General features: G+C 43.5%; 1 protein-coding gene across 1 annotated transcript in view; it reads left to right on the plus strand.

The window, feature by feature from the left end:
* LOC148513552 (uncharacterized) overlaps positions 1-20,246 on the plus strand; it is a 40,122-nt gene extending 19,876 nt beyond the window's left edge. Inside the window, exons 5-7 of the mRNA XM_088481737.1 lie at positions 3,091-3,396; positions 19,916-20,069; positions 20,174-20,246. Of these exons, the coding sequence (XP_088337863.1) occupies positions 3,091-3,396; positions 19,916-20,069; positions 20,174-20,246 (533 nt within the window). The remainder of the gene's footprint in view (positions 1-3,090; positions 3,397-19,915; positions 20,070-20,173) is intronic.
* The last annotated feature ends 3,467 nt before the right edge of the window (positions 20,247-23,713 follow it).

Raw genomic sequence — 23,713 nt, forward strand, 5'->3', positions numbered from 1 at the left:
GAGTTAGTGTATGATATGAGGAGCCAGTGTAGGATGTGAGGAGCTAGCCTATGATATGAGGAGCTAGTGTAGGATGTGAGGAGCTAGTGTAGGATGTGAGGAGTCGCTGTAGGATATGAGGAGGCAGTGCATTATGTGAGGAGTTAGTGTATGATGTGAGGAGGCGGTGTATGATATGAAGAGCCAGTGTAGGATATGAGGAGCCGGTGTAGGATATGAGAACCCGGTGAGATTTTGAGGAGTCAGTGTAGGATATGAGAAGCTAGTGTAGGATATGAGGAGCCAGTGTATGATGTGAGGAGCTAGTTTAGGATATGAGGAGCCGGTGTAGGATATGAGGAACCATTGTTTGTGTAGGATGTGAGGTTTTAGTGTATGATATGAGGAGCCAGTGTGGGATATGAGGTGCAGGTGTGGGATATGAGAAGCCGTGTAGGATATAAATAGCCAGTGTAGGATATGAGGAGCCGGTGTGGCGTATGAGGTGCAAATGTGGGATATGAGAAGCTGGTGTAGGATATGAAGAGCCAATGTCGGATGTGAGGAGCCAGTATTGGATGTGAGGAGCCACTTACTCCTAATGTGCATAATTATCCAGGTTATAGGTGAGGACAGTGTAAAAAAATGAAGCCTGCAGGTGTACTTCAGGGTCTAGTCCTTAACCCGGGCAATGCCAGGTATCCCAGCTAGTATAAAATAAATAATTTAATAAAATATATAAAATATAATATAAAACACTGACAGGGGGTCTGTGGAAATGAACCTACCACAGAATTCAAGAAGGTCTGTGTACACATGACTGCTGCAGTATATATTGCTAGAAGTTGCCTCAAACAGCATGAGATGAGCCGACTGTAGGAAGAAAAAATGGAGGATATGGGAGTGGCTGAGGTGATGTCTACAGAGCCCAGATAGGAACGATATATTGCCCGGTCATCTGGTTGGGCGTACACACTTCACGATTTGCTCAAAATCATTAAAGATATCTTCTCATCTGCCGTGCAGTACAGCAGATGAAAAGATGTGAGGGTCAATGCTCAGCAGTGCACAAAAGTCCGTACACACTACACACACCTCCTGCTACCCCCGTCTCCAGTAATAAGCACAGGATTATGGGGTTCGGGCTGCAAGGCCACACCTCTTCCCACTTGGCCATGACTCCTCGCCTTCCTCCCCGCACACGGTGAAACCACGGGGGAGGGACGCAACTGCTGCCACACAATCCCTAAAAATGGGGACATCCCTAAACTACTTACCTTCGGTATCCCATATTAGCCAGCCCTAAGTGTTTGCATGCAAGGGTGTATCTAGAACTTTGGGGGCCACACAGCAGGTTCTTCAAAGCCCCCCCCCGCAGGAAAAAAAACACATACATTTGCCCCCACACAGAGCCCATTCATGTTATGCCACACAGAGCCCATTCAGAGCCCATTCACAATAGTAGTGCCCCTTACACATTATGCCCCCCCCCTAGAAACTCCCCTCCTCGTGTACCTCCTGCAGCTTCTCGCTTCCATCAGCAGCCAGCAGGTGTGGATTTGGGGCCGGGCCGCCAGCTAATTACAGTTGGCGCACCGGCAGGCAGTGGCAGACATAGACAGACAGTCCCAGCACAATTTGAATCTGGCGCTGGTCGTGAGCCAATCGAAGCTCACGAGCCGGCTGCCTATCTGAAGCCATCACTGCTGATTGGCTGCCAGTCCACAAGCTCTGATTGCCTCTTGACCATTGGTGCTGTCTCTCCACGTCTGCCTCCCGGTGTGCCAGCTTTAATCAGATGGCGGGCCGGCACCAAATCAACATCGCTGCCACCCGGGCCTCCCTTGGAGGCTCTGACTGGACTGGCCTTGTGTGCGTGACTGGGTGCTGGGGGAGCGGTGGGCCACACAGGCACCATAGCAGCCGCACCCCTTGCACCCACGGTAGTCCCGCCACTGTTTGCATGCATGTTAGCAAACAGTGAGGTCCTTTTCAGGATGAATGGAATGGGGTATAGGTGAGGGCAATGTAAACAACTCAAGGCTGCAGGTGTACTTCAGGGTCCAGTCTTCAACCCGGGCAATGCCAGGTATCTCAGCTAGTTAGAAAAAATACATTTACAGTACATGGCACCTAAGAGATTTCAAATCGGTGCACTGCGCCTATTGGTCCTTTTAAAGACAGCACGGTGGCATGAGTGTTAAACCCTTCAGTACCGTGGCCGCCATTTTAAACCCGTATGGCGGGTTTCCAGTCACAATGTATAACTCCCATTCATTGCTCTTTTTATTATAGATTTCAGAATAACAGCAACTGTACAGTGTAGGATATGAAGAGCCAGTGTAGGATATGAGTACCTGGTGTATGAAATGAGGGGCAGATGTAGATTATGAGGAAACAGTGTAGGATATGAGGAGCTGGTGTATTATATGAGGGGCAGATGTAGGTTATGAGAAGACAGTGTAGGATAAGAGGAACAGTGCAGGATGTGAGGAGTTAGTGTATGATATGAGGAGCCAGTGTAGGATGTGAGGAGCTAGCCTTTGATATGTAGAGCTATTGTAGCATGTGAGGAGCTAGTGTAGGATGTGAGGAGTCGCTGTAGGATATGAGGAGGCAGTGTATTATGTGAGGAGTTAGTGTATGATGTGAGGAGGCGGTGTAGGATATGAGGAGGCAGTGTAGGATGTGAGGAGTTAGTGTATGATATGAGGAGCCAGTGTAGGATATGAGGAGCCGGTGTAGGATATGAGAACCCGGTGAGGTTTTGAGGAGTCGGTGTAGGATATGAGGAGCCGGTTCAGGATATGATAAGCTAGTGTAGGATATGAGGAGCCAGTGTATGATGTGAGGAGCTAGCTGCAGGTGTACTTCAGGGTCCAGTCTTCAACCCGGGCAATGCCAGGTATCTCAGCTAGTTAGAAAAAATACATTTACAGTACATGGCACCTAAGAGATTTCAAATCGGTGCACTGCGCCTATTGGTCCTTTTAAAGACAGCACGGTAGCACGAGTGTTAAACCCTTCAGTACCGTGGCCGCCATTTTAAACCCGTATGGCGGGTTTCCAGTCACAATGTATAACTCCCATTCATTGCTCTTTTTATTATAGATTTCAGAATAACAGCAACTGCACAGTCTGGAACCATTGGGCCAGGTTTACTGACAACAACTTCTAACATCACTGAGCAAACTTCAACCTCAACTTCAAGCTCAACTGTACCTGCCGCTGAGTCTGCCCTCTCCTCTGGCACAATCATGGGCACCATGAGCCAAGATACCCCATCGAGGACATCTGTGCCAGCGCTGGATACATATTATAGTACTGTTCAGACAAACCTCCCTGATAGCAGTTTGCTGTCAGCATCATCCATTTCCCAGACAGTTGCTGAAGGTGGGGTAAACACAGCTGGGATAGGTAAGTGAATCCTGAGTCGTTCCAAGCAAAGACAGTTAGGGTTGTTGATCCATTAGTTTTATGCTCTAATAATGTACAGCTGCATTTGGGCCTAGAGCCTATGTTATTGCATCAGAGGAGGCTCTCCATAGTTGTTATGATATTTAGCACTTTACCTGTGTATACCGAAATGAGGGCTCCTTTCAGGAATTTTGAGGTTTCTACGACCTGGCAAACAGTTTCCACTTGTCCCTCTCCACATTCGTGGCACTACACTAGTAGTACTAGGTGACTAGTATACAAAGCAGGCTAAATGATGACTGCTTTAGAACAACACAAAGGACCTGATTCAGACCCGATCGGTAAACTGCGGACGCTCGCTTGCAAAAGGGGCTGGGTATGCAAATCAAGTGATCGCTCTTTGCGGTTGAAGGACGCCTTCTATGTCTTAGAGAGCGATGGCAGTGAGCATACGCAGGACTATAAAACCACCCACCTGTCACTCGCCCACTTCATCTCCAGGAAGTGTGTGTTTAATCGGGAACATCGAGGGCCATCGGAGCTGCTCGCTACTCTTGTGATAGACCCTAACCTACCGCATGCACTGCGATCAGTTCAGGCTAAAAAACAACGTGTTCAATGACGCTACTTTGCTAATTATGCACACCCATTAAACTCCGTTATGACGCCCAGACACGCCTGTGTTCGCACATCCACACCCCTGTCCACAAGCACCTTCCCCTGTTACCACCTACAAACGGCGCTGTCACTCAAAATAGCGCTCACTCTGTGTGCAATGAGCGCTCGATTCCTGATCGCTAAGGCTGGCTTGCGCACGTGCATTGCGAACCATACGCATGTGCAGATGTGCGATTATCGGCAAGAGCGAGCGCAGCTTAGCGATCGGGTCAGAATGAGCTCCAAAGTCCATTCAGGTGGCTAGTGTACACACTCAAAATGTAGGAGTCAAAATATAAAGCAAAACCCTAATCTGGTAAATTCGTACAATGCTGAGCGGTTATGCAGGACAATAACCAAATCACTCCAAAACTCATGGCCAGGAACCACAACAAAGTGGTTGGTATATAAAACAGGCCCCGAATCTTGTGTCTTAAATATAAAACAGGTCAACAATCTGGTGACTAGTATATAACAATCTGGTGACTCGTACATTACAATCTGGTGACTCGTATATAACAATCTGGTGACTAGTATATAACAATCTGGTGACTCGTACATTACAATCTGGTGACTCGTACATAACAATCTGGTGACTAGTATATAACAATCTGGTGACTCATTTATAACAATCTGGTGACTAGTATATAACAATGTGGTGACTAGTATATAACAATCTGGTGACTCATATATAACAATCTGGGGACTCGTATATAACAATCTGGTGACTAGTATATAACAATCTGGTGACTCATTTATAACAATCTGGTGACTAGTATATAACAATCCTAGTGACTCGTATATAACAATCTGGTGACTAGTATATAACAATCCTAGTGACTCGTATATAACAATCTGGTGACTAGTATATAACAATCCTAGTGACTCGTATATAACAATCTGGTGACTCGTATATAACAATGTGGTGCCTAGTATATAACAATCTGGTGACTAGTATATAACAATCTGGTGACTCGTATATAACAATCTGGTGACTAGTATATAACAATCCTAGTGACTCGTATATAACAATCTGGTGACTCGTATATAACAATGTGGTGCCTAGTATATAACAATCTGGTGACTAGTATAGAACAATGTGGTGACTCATTTATAACAATCTGGTGACTCGTATATAACAATCTGGTGACTAGTATATAACAATCTGGTGACTCATATATAACAATCTGGTGACTAGTATATAACAATCTGGTGACTCGTATATAACAATCTGGTGACTCATTTATAACAATCTGGTGACTAGTATATAACAATCTGGTGACTAGTATATAACAATCTGGTGACTCGTATATAACAATGTGGTGACTAGTATATAACAATCTGGTGACTCGTATATAACAATCTGGTGACTCATTTATAACAATCTGGTGACTAGTATATAACAATCTGGTGACTTGTATATAACAATCTGGTGACTCGTATATAACAATCTGGTGACTAGTATATAACAATCTGGTGACTCATTTATAACAATCTGGTGACTAGTATATAACAATCCTAGTGACTCGTATATAACAATCTGGTGACTCGTATATAACAATGTGGTGCCTAGTATATAGCAATCTGGTGACTAGAGTATAACAATCTGGTGACTCGTATATAACAATCTGGAGACTAGTATAGAACAATCTGGTGACTCGTATATAACAATCTGGTGACTAGTATAGAACAATCTGGTGACTAGTATATAACAATCTGGTGACTCGTATATAACAATCTGGTGACTAGTATAGAACAATCTGGTGACTAGTATATAACAATCTGGTGACTCGTATATAACAATGTGGTGACTAGTATATAACAATCTGGTGACTCATTTATAACAATCTGGTGACTAGTATATAACAATCTGGTGACTCGTATATAACAATGTGGTGACTAGTATATAACAATCTGGTGACTAGTATATAACAATGTGGTGACTCATTTATAGCAATCTGGTGACTAGTATATAACAATCTGGTGACTCATTTATAACAATCTGGGGACTCGTATATAACAATCTGGTGACTAGTATATAACAATCTGGTGACACGTATATAACAATCTGGTGACTAGTATATAACAATCTGGTGACTAGTATATAACAATCTGGTGACTCATTTATAGCAATCTGGTGACTAGTATATAACAATCTGGTGACTCGTATATAACAATCTGGTGACTCGTATATAACAGTCTGGTGACTCGTATATGACAATCTGGTGACTAGTATATAACAATCTGGTGACTAGTATATAACAATCTCGTGACTCGTATATAACAATGTTGTGACTCATTTATAACAATCTGGTGACTAGTATATAACAATCTGGTGACTCATTTATAACAATCTGGTGACTCATTTATAACAATCTGTTGACTAGAATATAACAATCTGGTGACTAGTATATAACAATCTGATGACTCGTATATAACAATCTGGTGACTAGTATATAACAATCTGGTGACTCGTATATAACAATCTGGTGACTCGTATATAACAATGTGGTGACTAGTATGTAACAATGTTATGACTAGTATATATCAATTTGGTGACTCGTATATAACAATCTGGTGACTAGTATATAACAATCTGGTGACTCGTATATAACAATCTGGTGACTAGTATATAACAATCTGGTGACTCATTTATAGCAATCTGGTGACTAGTATATAACAATCTGGTGACTAGTATATAACAATCTGGTGACTCGTATATAACAATCTGGTGACTAGTATATAACAATCTGGTGACTCGTATATAACAATCTGGTGACTAGTATATAACAATGTGGTGCCTAGTATATAACAATCTGGTGACTCGTATATAACAATCTGGTGACTAGTATATAACAATCTGGTGACTCGTATATAACAATCTGGTGACTCATTTATAGCAATCTGGTGACTAGTATATAACAATCTGGTGACTCGTATATAACAATCTGGTGACTAGTATATAACAATCTGGTGACTAGTATATAACAATCTGGTGACTCGTATATAACAATCTGGTGACTCGTATATAACAATGTGGTGACTCATTTATAGCAATCTGGTGACTAGTATATAACAGTCTGGTGACTCGTATATAACAGTCTGGTGACTAGTATATAACAATCTGGTGACTAGTATATAACAATCTGGTGACTCATTTATAGCAATCTGGTGACTAGTATATAACAATCTGGTGACTAGTATATAACAATCTGGTGACTCGTATATAACAATCTGGTGACTAGTATATAACAATCTGGTGACTCGTATATAACAATGTGGTGACTAGTATGTAACAATGTTATGACTAGTATATATCAATGTGGTGACTCATTTATAACAATCTGGTGACTAGTATATAACAATCTGGTGACTCGTATATAACAATCTGGTGACTAGTATATAACAATCTGGTGACTCATTTATAACAATCTGGTGACTAGTATATAACAATCCTAGTGACTCGTATATAACAATCTGGTGACTCGTATATAACAATGTGGTGCCTAGTATATAGCAATCTGGTGACTAGAGTATAACAATCTGGTGACTCGTATATAACAATCTGGAGACTAGTATAGAACAATCTGGTGACTCGTATATAACAATCTGGTGACTAGTATAGAACAATCTGGTGACTAGTATATAACAATCTGGTGACTCGTATATAACAATCTGGTGACTAGTATAGAACAATCTGGTGACTAGTATATAACAATCTGGTGACTCGTATATAACAATGTGGTGACTAGTATATAACAATCTGGTGACTCATTTATAACAATCTGGTGACTAGTATATAACAATCTGGTGACTCGTATATAACAATGTGGTGACTAGTATATAACAATCTGGTGACTAGTATATAACAATGTGGTGACTCATTTATAGCAATCTGGTGACTAGTATATAACAATCTGGTGACTCATTTATAACAATCTGGGGACTCGTATATAACAATCTGGTGACTAGTATATAACAATCTGGTGACACGTATATAACAATCTGGTGACTAGTATATAACAATCTGGTGACTAGTATATAACAATCTGGTGACTCATTTATAGCAATCTGGTGACTAGTATATAACAATCTGGTGACTCGTATATAACAATCTGGTGACTCGTATATAACAGTCTGGTGACTCGTATATGACAATCTGGTGACTAGTATATAACAATCTGGTGACTAGTATATAACAATCTCGTGACTCGTATATAACAATGTTGTGACTCATTTATAACAATCTGGTGACTAGTATATAACAATCTGGTGACTCATTTATAACAATCTGGTGACTCATTTATAACAATCTGTTGACTAGAATATAACAATCTGGTGACTAGTATATAACAATCTGATGACTCGTATATAACAATCTGGTGACTAGTATATAACAATCTGGTGACTCGTATATAACAATCTGGTGACTCGTATATAACAATGTGGTGACTAGTATGTAACAATGTTATGACTAGTATATATCAATGTGGTGACTCGTATATAACAATCTGGTGACTAGTATATAACAATCTGGTGACTCGTATATAACAATCTGGTGACTAGTATATAACAATCTGGTGACTCATTTATAGCAATCTGGTGACTAGTATATAACAATCTGGTGACTAGTATATAACAATCTGGTGACTCGTATATAACAATCTGGTGACTAGTATATAACAATCTGGTGACTCGTATATAACAATCTGGTGACTAGTATATAACAATGTGGTGCCTAGTATATAACAATCTGGTGACTCGTATATAACAATCTGGTGACTAGTATATAACAATCTGGTGACTCGTATATAACAATCTGGTGACTCATTTATAGCAATCTGGTGACTAGTATATAACAATCTGGTGACTCGTATATAACAATCTGGTGACTAGTATATAACAATCTGGTGACTCGTATATAACAATCTGGTGACTCGTATATAACAATGTGGTGACTCATTTATAGCAATCTGGTGACTAGTATATAACAGTCTGGTGACTCGTATATAACAGTCTGGTGACTAGTATATAACAATCTGGTGACTAGTATATAACAATCTGGTGACTCATTTATAGCAATCTGGTGACTAGTATATAACAATCTGGTGACTAGTATATAACAATCTGGTGACTCGTATATAACAATCTGGTGACTAGTATATAACAATCTGGTGACTCGTATATAACAATGTGGTGACTAGTATGTAACAATGTTATGACTAGTATATATCAATGTGGTGACTCATTTATAACAATCTGGTGACTAGTATATAACAATCTGGTGACTCGTATATAACAATCTGGTGACTAGTATATAACAATCTGGTGACTCATTTATAGCAATCTGGTGACTAGTATATAACAATCTGGTGACTCGTATATAACAATCTGGTGACTAGTATATAACAATCTGGTGACTCGTATATAACAATCTGGTGACTAGTATATAACAATGTGGTGCCTAGTATATAACAATCTGGTGACTCGTATATAACAATCTGGTGACTAGTATATAACAATCTGGTGACTAGTATATAACAATCTGGTGACTCGTATATAACAATCTGGTGACTAGTATATAATAATCTGGTGACTCGTATATAACAATCTGGTGACTCGTATATAACAATCTGGTGACTCGTATATAACAATCTGGTGACTCGTATATAACAATCTGGTGACTCGTATATAACAATGTGGTGACTAGTATGTAACAATGTTATGACTAGTATATATCAATGTGGTGACTCATTTATAACAATCTGGTGACTAGTATATAACAATCTGGTGACTCGTATATAACAATCTGGTGACTAGTATATAACAATCTGGTGACTCATTTATAGCAATCTGGTGACTAGTATATAACAATCTGGTGACTCGTATATAACAATCTGGTGACTAGTATATAACAATCTGGTGACTCGTATATAACAATCTGGTGACTAGTATATAACAATGTGGTGCCTAGTATATAACAATCTGGTGACTCGTATATAACAATCTGGTGACTAGTATATAACAATCTGGTGACTAGTATATAACAATCTGGTGACTCGTATATAACAATCTGGTGACTAGTATATAATAATCTGGTGACTCGTATATAACAATCTGGTGACTCGTATATAACAATCTGGTGACTCGTATATAACAATCTGGTGACTCGTATATAACAATCTGGTGACTCGTATATAACAATGTGGTGACTAGTATATAACAATCTGGTGACTCGTATATAACAATCTGGTGACTCATTTATAGCAATCTGGTGACTAGTATATAACAGTCTGGTGACTAGTATATAACAGTCTGGTGACTAGTATATAACAATCTGGTGACTAGTATATAACAATCTGGTGACTCGTATATAACAATCTGGTGACTCGTATATAACAATCTGGTGACTAGTATATAACAATCTGGTGACTAGAATATAACAATGTGGTGACTAGTATATAACAATCTGGTGACTAGTATATAACAATGTGGTGACTAGTATATAACAATCTGGTGACTAGTATATAACAATGTGGTGACTAGTATATAACAATCTGGTGACTCGTATATAACAATCTGGTGACTCATTTATAACAATCTGGTGACTAGTATATAACAATCTGGTGACTCGTATATAACAATCTGGTGACTCGTATATAACAATCTGGTGACTCGTATATAACAATCTGGTGACTAGTATATAACAATCTGGTGACTCATTTATAGCAATCTGGTGACTAGTATATAACAATCTGGTGACTCGTATATAACAATCTGGTGACTCGTATATAACAATCTGGTGACTAGTATATAACAATGTGGTGACTCGTATATAACAATCTGGTGCCTAGTATATATCAATGTGGTGACTCATTTATAACAATCTGGTGACTAGTATATAACAATCTGGTGACTAGAATATAACAATCTGGTGACTAGAATATAACAATCTGGTGACTAGTATATAACAATCTGGTGACTAGAATATAATGCCGACCTCCAATTTAATGACTATTGGCCAAAGCAGATTTTCAGTGTAGCGATTAAGGTATAAAATAGATCATTCATTTGCTGGCTAGTTCATAACGTGTACCTCCATCTGGTGGCTAGTGTATAAATCAGATTTCCAGTCTGTTAGCGGGTGTATAAAGTGCACCTCCATCTGGCCGCAGGCTCATTGTAGAATCCTGTATGTCAGGGCCTTGTTAATTTAAGAAATAAGAGTGAACCTTCATTGGGGTCCTCTGTGACCTATCTGAGATTCAGGTCTCCCTGAGATGAGACACAAATTGTTCATTTGGGTTACCCGAGGGTCGGACACTGCAGCAACCAACAAAGCTGTTTTCTCATGGGCCAAACTCAATAAGCCGTGAAAAGTGCCATTTGGAGAAAAGTTTTCGCTGATTTGTACTTTTCGCCTGTTTTCAAAGTATCTCCATATTCAATTCCCCTGAGTTTTTGCCTACAAAAGGCAAAAACAGGCGAAAACGTTCCCCCAGCAAAAGGCAAGAGAAAAGAAGTGCAAAACCCATATTTTGGGGTACAAATGTGGGGACTTGGGGCCTGATTCAGAGTTGGGAATATGGTGTAAATACTGGCTGCTTTTACATGTAGTGTAAATACTGGCTGCTTTTACATGTAGCCCACAAACACTGCAAAGCTTTATTATTACTCTACAAATTACATGTCAGTTTGGACACCTCCCTCCCAAATCTAAATCTCTCTGCACATTTTACATCTGCCCCCCTGCAGTGCAGCCTGGGGTCACCAAGATGATCAGTTGAGAATGATCTCTCACTCTGGGCCTAATTCTGACCCAGCGGGTCGATGTTTGGCCACTGCGCATGCCGGAGCCGGCTCCAACGTGCGCATGCGCGAGACCCGGCTAGCGACGGGCGCTCCGTCGCTCCGGGTCTCGCACCAAAAGGGGGCGACTGTCATTTTTGATCGACAGCTCGCACCGTTTTGGGGGCGTGGCTTCACAAACGGAGGCGTTCCCAAGCGAATGCCTGCCGTTTGTGGGCGGCCCCACTGACATAACCATTGATGTTAGTGGGAGAGCTTCCGGCTCTGTTAGAGCCGGAAGCTCTTTGAGGCTTGCCGCTACGAGACCCTACCACAAGGGTCTCGTCGCAAGCCCCGATGGTCTTGACCATCGCGACCATCATCCTGGCCGCTCGCAATAGCTGTGGGTGGTCACCCACAGCTAAGCGAGCGGCCAGGAGGCCGCACAAAATAAGAAAAAAACGCCCTGATTCAGAGCTAGCGCTCTTTCAGAGCGTCCGTCTCTGAATCAGGCCCTCTATTCCCAACTCTGAATCAGGCCCTTGGTTCAGAACCCTTTGGACACCCCCCTAGTGACTAATTAGGCAAAAAAAAATTAACTTCACACCATAAAAGACATTGGGGTGAAAATGTAAAAAGTGTTGGAAAATGTAAAAAAAAGTGGGGGGCCTGGTACTTTGGGGGGCTATATGGTTGGGACAGGTATTTTAGGATTGCAGGAGGCTGCAGCAGGTGTATTATTGAGATATTTTAAAACTTCATTTTAGAGACATCACAATATAAAAGTACCCATTTTCAGGTACCCCAAATTTAACCTCAGTACTTATTTTTCCAAACAACTTAGCTTTCGGTCATTTTTCTACGCATATGCAAATATTTTTTGTAGGCAGGGTGAGGGGGTGGCCGGACAAACGGAGGCGTTCATGAAGGAACGCCTGCCGTTTGTAGGCGGCCCTCCTGACATCACCAGTGATGGGGGCTTGCGGCAGACAAGACCCTACCACAAGGGTCTCGTCGCAAGCCCCGATGGTCGCAATGGTCTCGACCATCGCGACCATCAGCTGGCCGCTCGCTAAAGCTGTGGGTGGTAACCCAGAGCTTAGCGAGCGACCAGGGGGCCACCTTCAAAAAACAAAGCGGCCGCCCTCATTCAGAGCGAGCGTTCGCTTTTTGCGAGCGGCTCTGAATGAGATCCTAAATTCACTAAATACCTTTATTAGGGCTACTACGACTATTCTATATTTATTCCCAGAGTCACTGAAGCTTTTTATCGGGTACAGATCAATTTCCCCAAAACATGTCCTTTTTCACTAGTTTCGCTTTGTAAAACATTAACCTACCCGCTTTTTGCGTGTTTTACAATTGAGTAGGGCAAAAAGCGGGGACACACATGAAGAAAACATTGCAGCAAAACAGACGAATTCAGGGCCTGATTCAGAGCCGAACGCTCTGACCAGAGCGCTCGCTCTGAATCAGGGCCCTCCTACCTAAACTTGGAGCGGCCTCCTGGCCGCTCGCATAGCTGTGGGTTACCACCCACAGCATATGCGAGCGGCCAAAAAGATGGTCGCGATGGTCAAGACCATCGCGACCATCGGGCTTGCGACAGGACCCTGCGGTAGGGTCTCGGTGACCGCAAGCCCTGGAGTGATTTTGGCTCTATCAGAGCCAAAATCACTCCCACTGACATCACTAGTAATGTCAGTGGGGCCGGACCCAGGCGGTAGGCGTTCCCATGGGAACGCCTCCGTCTGGCAGCCACGCCCCCGGCCCGCCCACCAAAGGGGGCGTGCTGTCAATCAACATTGACAGCACGCCCCCTTTGGTGCGAGACCCATAACGACGGCTACCCCGTCGTTATTCGGGTCTCGCGCATGCGCACGACGGAGCTCCCTCCATCGTGCGCATGCGCACTAGGGCACCATCGACCCGCTTGCGAGCGCTCAGCACTCGCGAGCGGGTCTGAATCAGGCCCTCAATCCGCTTTTCGCCTGACAGCACTTTTTGCAGCAAACTGAATTCAGCCCTAAGTAAGAATCAATATAGGGGCGGAGTCATCTGCCTGAGGGAGCGGCCAGGTGCTGTGAAACGCGTTGCTGTCTTATGTCAGAATTTAGTTTTTCTATTATGCTTAATTTTGTGCCTGAGTTTTAACCTGTGATACTGTATTCTTAAGCTATATTTAAATTATTTGTATTTTTCCTATAACCACTGTTGTCTACAATGGTGAAAACGATTTTGTTATTTTTATATTTCATTTATCCATGACAATTGTGAGTTGTATTATGATGCCATTAATACAATAAGTCATTTGATTATCGATGATCAATTTCTGTTGCTCCATCCCTTATTTGCCAATTGCAGCCCATATTTCATGTTTGGGTAGGAGGGTGTTTGACCACTTATATCTTAAGTGCTGACATTTCCAGTAACAGTCCTATATTGCTCGGCTCCCATTTATGGAGAGTAAGGGACTAGTTATAAATATCGGCAGTGTCACAATGAAGTATTGATCTATAAAGTGCCTGATACTCTCCTGTTTTCTGTTCTCCCATTATCCAAAGTTACTATAACATCTGATTTCCACATTTACAGGCACAAATGGGATGTTTATAATCGCCGGTACAAATGAAGCAACGACCGGCACCTCCCAAGTCCTGGGTAAGTCACACTGAGGAGTATGGGTAAGTCACACTGAGGAGTATGGGTAAGTCACACTGAGGAGTATGGGTAAGTCACACTGAGGAGTATGGGTAAGTCACACTGAGGAGTATGGGTAAGTCACACTGAGGAGTATGGGTAAGTCACACTGAGGAGTATGGGTAAGTCACACTGAGGAGTATGGGTAAGTCACACTGAGGAGTATGGGGTGTACTCAGGGAGAGGCCATGATCACTAGTATTACAGTGTAATGTGCAGTAGATTAATATGTATGGTCTCTCATCATCTCTCCTCCAGAGTATCTGTAAATTAAAGCAACATGAATATGTTTGGAATATTTTTGATCACCTAGAAGTAGCTTATACCACAAAAGCCTCTAAAATGGTTTCAGCTCCAAAGTGAAGTTACCCATGTAAACAGGAGCATTTAGCTACGAGTACCTCACTCCGGACATCTAACGCTAATAGACTGGGCGATGGCTGCACACTTCTCCCTTGCACTGTCCATCTTCCAGTTTATTCCAATGAGGGGGAGCTGCTGGCAACATCATTTTGGCTAATTTAATTGGCAAATTGAGAATCCATTGTACCATGCGCAGACTCCCAAATCATTGCTGTATCCCATCAATAGCCAATTCTGTAATATCTCATTTGATTGGGTAAATCGGAAAATCACCAGGGTTTGTGGGGTGTACATCAGGCATTGCCGTGTGCTGGCAGATAGTTCACACATCTGTTTGACAATCTGTCCAACAAGCCTCTGTACTCACCTGTTACCACACACACGGACATTAAGGGGAAGACTAGGTAAAGGTAGAAGGAAGCGGGTATATCCTATGGACATTAAGGGGCATATTCAAGTGCCAGCGAAAAGTCCTGGACTTTTCGCCTGGTGGACTTTCCGCTTACATCGCTGGTTTCATTTCCGCTTTCCGCCCTATTCAATTGTAGAGGACGCGAAAACGGGACCCGGCGAAACTGGACTGTCGAAAAGTGCTGTCAAAAACGGGCATATCAGCCTGACACCCCCCAAAAGATGCATTGACATGGGGGGTCACTATGGGTACCCCCGAATAGCCCTGCTGAAGTTATCTGGGGTTCTTAAATGCTCTGAATAGGTGTTATTTTCCATCTTTGCATAAGTGGTGAAGAATAGTATTTAGCAGTATTTTTTAGTGAAAATAAGTAGTCCCAGCAAATTTGGGGTACCTGAAAGTGGGTGCTAGCATATGTTTAAGTTGCTAAAGTGAAGTTTTAAAAAAAACATGAATAATCCATCTGCCGCAACCACCTGCAAAGTAAAAAACATCTGGGTCAAACTTAGGGGACCCCCTGGAGTCTATTTCGCTAGTTTTTAAGTTTGTCCCCCAACTCTGAACTTTTTCGCCCCCAAAACAAAAGTACTTTTTTGGGGTGTGCAAAATATTTTTTTCAACTTTTTTTGACGCAGATTACTTTTGGGGGACTGTGCTAACACTGCAGGGGGGTTCCCACAACGTTGCACCCCAAAACTGCGCTTTTTTCCTCCTCCATTTAGAGGCGAATCTTTTTTGCCTATCTGAATGCACAGACTTTCTGCTTAGGCGAAAAGTCTTTGCAATTGAATTGGGTGGAAAGTGCGCAACTGACGAAATTACGTCATCGGTGAAAACTTTTCGCCGATCGCGGCTTTTCGCCGGCAATTGAATATGCCCCTAAGTAGAAGTTGGAGAACGATGAATAAGAAATGATAATGGATAATACAGTAAGTTGGTCATATGTGGGACTGAGGATTCATTGAACAGGTGATTGCAAGTAAGTGACATACAGTAAGGGTGACTTTCCCATTACCGGCTCCCAGCCTGCAAAATTATACACAATATATTTTCTATTTATAACTGAATATGTCGGTGCACCTCATAATTGGTATAAGACATGGGGGGGGAAATGTATCAAACCTTGGAGGGAGATAAAGTTGAGACAGATTAAGTACCAACCAATCAGCTCCTAACTGCCATGTTACAGACTGTATTTGAAAAATGACAATTAGGAGCTGATTGGTTGGCACTTTATCTTTCTCCAAGGTTTGATACATCTCCTCCATAGGCTGATTCAGAAATGGATGCTCAATTCTGTGACAGCTGCGGATTTATACGCAGCGCATGTAGGAAAATATGGGAATGTCTAAGCCCCCGGGATTTGCTTTGAGACGGCAACTAGCGGCTTCATAAAACCAAGCGACTCGGTACAAAGGCGCAGCATCCATCTCAGTCGATTATTGGACTTCTGAGTAACCCTATGGTCATACATAATGGCCTCCGGAATAGTCGCAGGCAGAGACATGCCCCGAAAATAGTCGTGACATGCCTGCTTTTGAAACGTTGCTCCTCCCTCCCCCCGATGTCGCCCACAAATGGTCCCTACCTGTCAATCACTTTGCAAATAAATTCTCCCTGTGAGCAACGATGGAAATGGAGCTTGGAGCATGTGCAGATCACGATGCTCGCTCACTGCATAACCATCAGCGCTGCGGCCAGCTCTGAATAAGCCCCATAGCTAGATGGTGATGTCATAACGGGAACATCACACCTAAAATGAGAATTAAAAACTCAGATTCAAACAGATACTATAATATGGTAAAATACAAACAGACAACTATTTCTACTATTCTCTCCTGATACACAGGTAGCGCAGCAGCGGTGACAGACACGGCCCCGCTATCAGGTAATTGTGACATTAAGGATAATGTGACAATAACAGCATTGATACACAATAGCTAATTACCTAACATTATATTCTGCTAATACAGACAGAGATGTCATCCTCAGTAAAGCACTCACTACGAAGGGCGTGTTACCAGTGGCGGATCTACTGTGAAACTAATGAAGCTTAAGCTTCAGGACCCCTAACCCTGGAGGGCCCTTAAAGTACTTTTTTTTTTTAATTGAGTACATTTTTCAACAAAATCAATGGAGCTTTTTAATTATGTGTTATTAAATTAAGGTTATGTTAGTGATAGAATCATACGCCAATGGGTTGAAGTCCTTAGACTATGCTCTACAGTAGTGCATGTAGGGGGGATTTCTGAGTACCCAGAAACCCCCCCCCCCAATCAGTACTGGTTGGCAGACACTCTATCTACAGCTCCGACCAGAGGATGCCTCTTATGAGCCAGCCAGATACAGAATAGAGGGCTGCTGAGTGCAGTACTGCCAGTTGCCACTAGATGCTCCCATCTCCATTTGTACTGTCCCATCTGCCAGAAGTCAGCCCTGCAGTGCTGACCACAAACTGAAAGCTGAGCTGACTGAGGCATGGCATGCAGCTCAGAGGCAGTACCACTCAGCATGGGGAAGAGACCTGACTTGGGGAGATTCCAGAGATCCCACTCAGGGGGATCAATAGCTGGGATCCTACGGAGGAAGTAAGTATTGGTTTTGTATGTGAGCTATCTAGTCTAGGGATGGACAATAAGCAGCCCCCAGCTGTTGTAGAACTACACATTGGGCATGCTAAAACCTTTGCAAGGCATGCTGGTATGTGTAGTTATACAATAGCTGGAGGGCTGCTTATTGCCCACCCCTGATCTAGTCTCTCTCTCTGGGGGGGTTCCTCTAACTATCTATCTATCTATCTATCTATCTATCTAATATCTTCTTATCTCATATCTATCTATCTATCTATCTATCTATCTATCTATCTATCTACAATGTCTCACTCTCTGGTGGGATTCTACATCTATCTATCTATCTATCTATATATCTACAGTCTCTCACTCTCTGGGAACTTTCTACATATATCTATCTACAATGTCTCGCTCTCTGGGGGGTTTCTACATCTATCTACAGTGTCTCACTCTCTGGGGGTTTCTATATCTATCTATAATGTCTCACTCTCTGGGGGGTTTCTACATCTATCTTTCTACAGTATCTCTCTACATGGTTTTCTACTGTAGCCCCCCATTTTACCCCAAAGTCTATTGATATGGAGCGTCTTAACCAACTACTAGTGCCTCCACTCAAGCAAGATATGGATTCAAATTGGGCCTACTTGGGTAAGCCCAAACCGATTGCATAGAGTATAACAATTAGGGAGGAGCAGGTTCGGATTTCCGAAATCCGAGTCCCCCCGATCCGAGCCGGGAACTGAGTCCAGCTAGGGTTTTCACACCAGACTCATCATCCCACTGTCGGACTCTCGTGGGTTTTGGATTCTATAAAGGTCCCATGAATGCCGCCATTTTTCATTCCGACTGTTGAGTGTGCAGAGTTAGGGAGCTGGAAGCTGTTGGCTACTGTTGTCACTCAGTGTTGTGTCTGTGTTACTTATTATAAATAATAAAGTACTGCTGGCTGGCTACTGTGAGGGAGGGAGCTGGCAGCTGTTGCTGACGCTGACCATAGGGGCTGGCTGGCTTCTGTTGTCCATATACATAGGGGCTGGCTGGCTACTGTTGTCCATATACATTGGGGCTGGCTGGCTTCTGTTGTCCATATACATAGGGGCTGGCTGGCTACTGTTGTCCATATACATAGGGGCTGGCTGGCTACTGTTGTCCATATACATAGGGGCTGGCTGGCTACTGTTGTCCATATACATAGGGGCTGGCTGGCTACTGTGAGGGAGGGAGCTGTTGCTGACGCTGACCATAGGGGCTGGCTGGCTACTGTTGTCCATATACATAGGGGCTGGCTGGCTTCTGTTGTCCATATACATAGGGGCTGGCTGGCTACTGTTGTCCATATACATAGGGGCTGGCTGGCTACTGTTGTCCATATACATAGGGGCTGGCTGGCTACTGTTGTCCATATACATAGGGGCTGGCTGGCTACTGTTGTCATATACATAGGGGCTGGCTGGCTACTGTTGTCCTTGTCCATATAGAGGCTGGCTGTTGTCCTGTCCATAAGGGCTGGCTGGCTGTAGTGCTGTGTTGTACATGGGGTGCTCTGTCCTTCAGTGGTGCTCTCTTCACCCACCCCCAGTGTGAAAAGCTGAGTGACAGCACGCCCCATGGGAACGCCTCCGTCTGGGGCCGGCCCCACTGACATCACAAGTGATGTTAGTGGGAGTGCTTTTGGCTCTGTTAGAGCCAAAAGCACTCTTGGGCTTGCGGCAACAAAACCCTACCGCAAGGGTCTCGTCGCAAGCCTGATGGTCGCGATGGTCTTGACCATCGCGACCATCATCATGGCCGCTCGCTATAGCTGTGGGTGGTCACCCACAGCTATGCGAGCGACCAGGAGGCAGCTCTAAAAAAATAGAAGGACGGCCCTGATTCAGAGCGAGCGCTCTGTCACAGCGTCCGGCTCTGAATCAGGCCCTGAGTCTGACTCAAATAGTAATTTGTGCTCCACTACACACACCGGTCTATATATATATATCTATGTATAAGGTTTATCCTGTCGTTCTCCCCAACTCCACCCTATTTGCAGCTGTTCACCACCACCCTGGGAAGGTTCCCGGTGACACAGCCGTCCAGCCTCCTATAGGGGAGAATCTTCCAAGCCAAGCTCTCACTGGCATCACTCTCTTCAGACTAAATGCTGCCGCAGCTGCACTAAGGCCACCATCCCTGGGTAGTCAGAGGTGAGCACTCCAGGGGGAAACTGCCATCTAACCCTGCCAGCACCCGCACACACCCTATAACTGCCATTTATATTGGTCAGTGTCTCACGCTCTCCTCTTCTCAGCCTGGCACATGGTCTTCCAGACCTGTCCATAGCAATCGGGCTGCTGCAGAGTTTCTTCCAGCAGCTTCCATAAGCTGCGCACGCTGTCCCCGGAGTCTCCCCAGACCTTGTATGTGGGGGAGCACAAACCTCACAGTAAACAATAAATAACATAAGAAGCAACATGCATAACACGAACAGCATTTACCTTACAGCTCTATTAATATTTATGATAACCAATGGGCGTTGGGTGTTACACTATATCTATCTGTCTGTCTATCTATCTATCACATATCTATCTATCTATCTATCTATCTATCTATCTATCTATCTATCTATCTATCTATCTATCTATCTATGTGTGTATGTATGTATGTATGTATCTATCTATCTATCTATCTATCTATCTATCTATCTATCTATCTATCTATCTATCTATCTGTCTGTCTACAGTCTCTCACTCACTGGGGGGATAATACATCTCTTCAATTTGGGCCTCAATGTCCTTGCAATGCCCTTTGGACCTTGCTGGATGTTGCCTTATTTATGCTGCTTGCAAAGGGGCCCCCATAACAGTTCAAGCTTCAGGGCCCCAAAAATGTAGATCCGCCACTGCGTGTTACACTTGTAGTAAGAAATATCTAAGCTAGAAAGTATCTGAGCCACTGTTGTCACAGGATCATCAGAGCTAAAATTAAAATAAAAAAGCTCAAACAGATACTATAAAATTAAATAAAAATAAAAAATTTATATTTCTACTATTCTCTCCTGATACACAGGTAGCGCAGCAGCGGTGACAGACACGGCCCCGATATCAGGTAAATGTGACAATAAGGATAATGTGACAATAACAGCATTGATACACAATAGCTAATTACCTAACACAGTAGTTCTCAAACTTTTTGGAATCACGGCGCCCTAGAGTATCAGCATTGTTTTCATGGCACCCCTAAGCCAAACGTTTGTTATTGAGAAATTCTGAAAAAAATGTAGTAAAGTAAATTGTGCTGACCTGTCATCCTTAGGCTCAGTTATGTGGTGGTGGACAGGTTTTGCAAGGCATGCTGGGATGTGTAGTTATACAATAGCTGGATGGCCGCTTATTGCCTACCCCTGATCTAGTCTCTCTCTCTGGGGGGTTCCTCTATCTATCTATCTATCTATCTATCTATCTATCTATCTATCTATCTAACTATCGACTTTCTCACTCTCTGGGGACTTTTTAACATCTATCTATCTATCTCATATCTATATACAGTATCTATCTATCTATCTATCTATCTATCTATCTATCTAAGGCCCTCATTCAGAGCCGCTCGTTAGCGGCAGTACGCTCGTTCCGAGCGATGTTTGCACATCTGCGCATGCGTACGGTTTTTAGTACGCATGCGCGAACCAGTCAGTGCGGCCGAAAATCGTTTGTACGCTATATAGCGAGTGCCTGCTATTTTGAGTGACAGAATGAGGCGTATGTGGGTGGTAACAGGGGAAGGTGCTTGAAAATGGGGAGTGGAGATCCGAACGCAGGCGTGTTTAAAGGTCAAAACGGGCGTTTTATGGGTGTGTATATTTAAAACAGCAGCGTCAGTGACCACGTCACAGGGTTATTTTAGAGCCAGAACTGCTCGCAAATTTGTGGTAGCAAACACCAACCACAAGAATAGCGAGCAGTTCATACACTGGTCGATGTACTCGATTAATCTAATAAATAGCGGACATGACGTATGGTGCAAGCGCCCAGGGGGCGTTTTTAACAAATAAACGAGCGTATGTTTTGCTCGCTCGTTCAGACTTAGAGGTGTGAACAGACTGCAATGTGCGTACGGTTCATTTGAATAGCCACCCCTTGTTTTTAAACGAACGACCGCAAATAGCGAACGGCTCTGAATCAGGCCCTAAGTCTCTCACTCTCTGGGGACTTTCTGCATCTATCTATTTATCTATCTATCTGTCTACAATGCCTCACTCTCTGAGGGGTTTCTACATCTATCTACAGTGTCTCACTCTCTGCGGGGTTTCTACATCTACCTATCTGTCACAACTCTCGGGTAGATAATGGATGCAACCCGAATTTAGGGAATTGGCGTGAACTATTTCTGAGGCGCGGAGTCTAATATGCCGGCGGTATTCACCAAGGACCCTTGCAAGAAGGTTTGGACTTGGCTGCGTCCGACACAAAGGTTGCGGCCCTCAGGATAGGTTCCCCTATACAGGTGCTGGGAAACTCTGGATAGAGCGTAGAGAATATTCAGCGTAGTCGACAGGCTGGGTCAGAACCAACAGACAATACAGTACCAGGGAGCAGACGAAAAGCGGGTCTCAGGGAGTAGCCGAGGTCAGAACCAAATATAAACGCAGTACCAAGGGTCAGGTTAAATCGGAGTCACAAGTAAGCCAAAGGTCAGGAACGGATAACAGGATATACACTGGAATGCTGGAGTAAGGTAATGGAGCCTATACTCTGGCACAGGAGTGCTCCAAGGGACTTCCTTAAATAGGCAGGTTTGAAGTGGCGCCTACTGTGACGTCACCCCTACATGTGTATGGCCCTTTAAATTTCCTTACAGGTCGACATGCGCGCTCCTAGGAGCCGCAGCCGCCTGTCATTTACCAGCCACCCAGCAGGGGGAGCTGCAGCCATCCTCCATGGATGCTGCAGACACGAGCAGCGGGCGCCGGGGACACATCGCCCGCTGCCCAGAACTCCAGTGCCGCCAGACCCGGTAAGTGACAGCCGGTGTCTGGCATGCTGTGACATTACCCCCTCCTCTAGGGGTTGGCACTGAACACCTCACAAATGGTTTGTTGGGAAAACTTCGGTAGAACTTCTGAAGAAGACGGGGCACATGGATATCTGAGGCCTTGACCCAGCAGCGCTCCTCAGGTCCATACCCCTTCCAGTCCACCAAGAACTGAACAGCTCCTCTAGAAACTCTGGAATCCAGGATCTGTTTCACTTCATACTCTTCTCGTTGGTCCACTGCAATCACGGGAGAAGGACTTCCAGGTGCCGAGAAACGATTAAGAACCAGGTGTTTTAAGAGGGACACATGAAATACATTGGGAATCCTAAGTGTATTGGGAAGTTTCAGATGGAATGCCACTGGATTAATCACCTGAAGAATCTGGAAGGGACCGATGTATCTGGGAGCAAATTTCATCGTAAGAACTCTCAACCTCAGATGTTTGGTCGACAGCCAGACTTTATCACCAGGCCTCAACACAGGACCCTTCCTCTTTTTCCTATCTGCAAACATTTTATACCTTGAAGTGGCCTTGCACAGATTCTTCTTTACCTCCTTCCAGATTTTAAGGAAGCGGCTTACTGTACCATGCACAGCTGGACACGATACTGATCGAAGACCTGGTAGCTCTGGTAACATAGGATGCAAACCATATATAGTAAAAAATGGAGAGTCCCCCGATGCTTCATGATACAAATTATTGTGGGCAAATTCAGCCCATGGTAACAGAGAGATCCAGTCATCTTGATTGGCAGAAATATACATTCGAATGAACTTCTCCAATTCCTGGTTTATTCGCTCTGTCTGGTATTTATTC

This window comes from Taudactylus pleione, unplaced genomic scaffold, assembly GCF_031769625.1.
Source record: "Taudactylus pleione unplaced genomic scaffold, aTauple2 ptg000277l, whole genome shotgun sequence".
Lineage (NCBI taxonomy): Eukaryota > Metazoa > Chordata > Amphibia > Anura > Myobatrachidae > Taudactylus > Taudactylus pleione.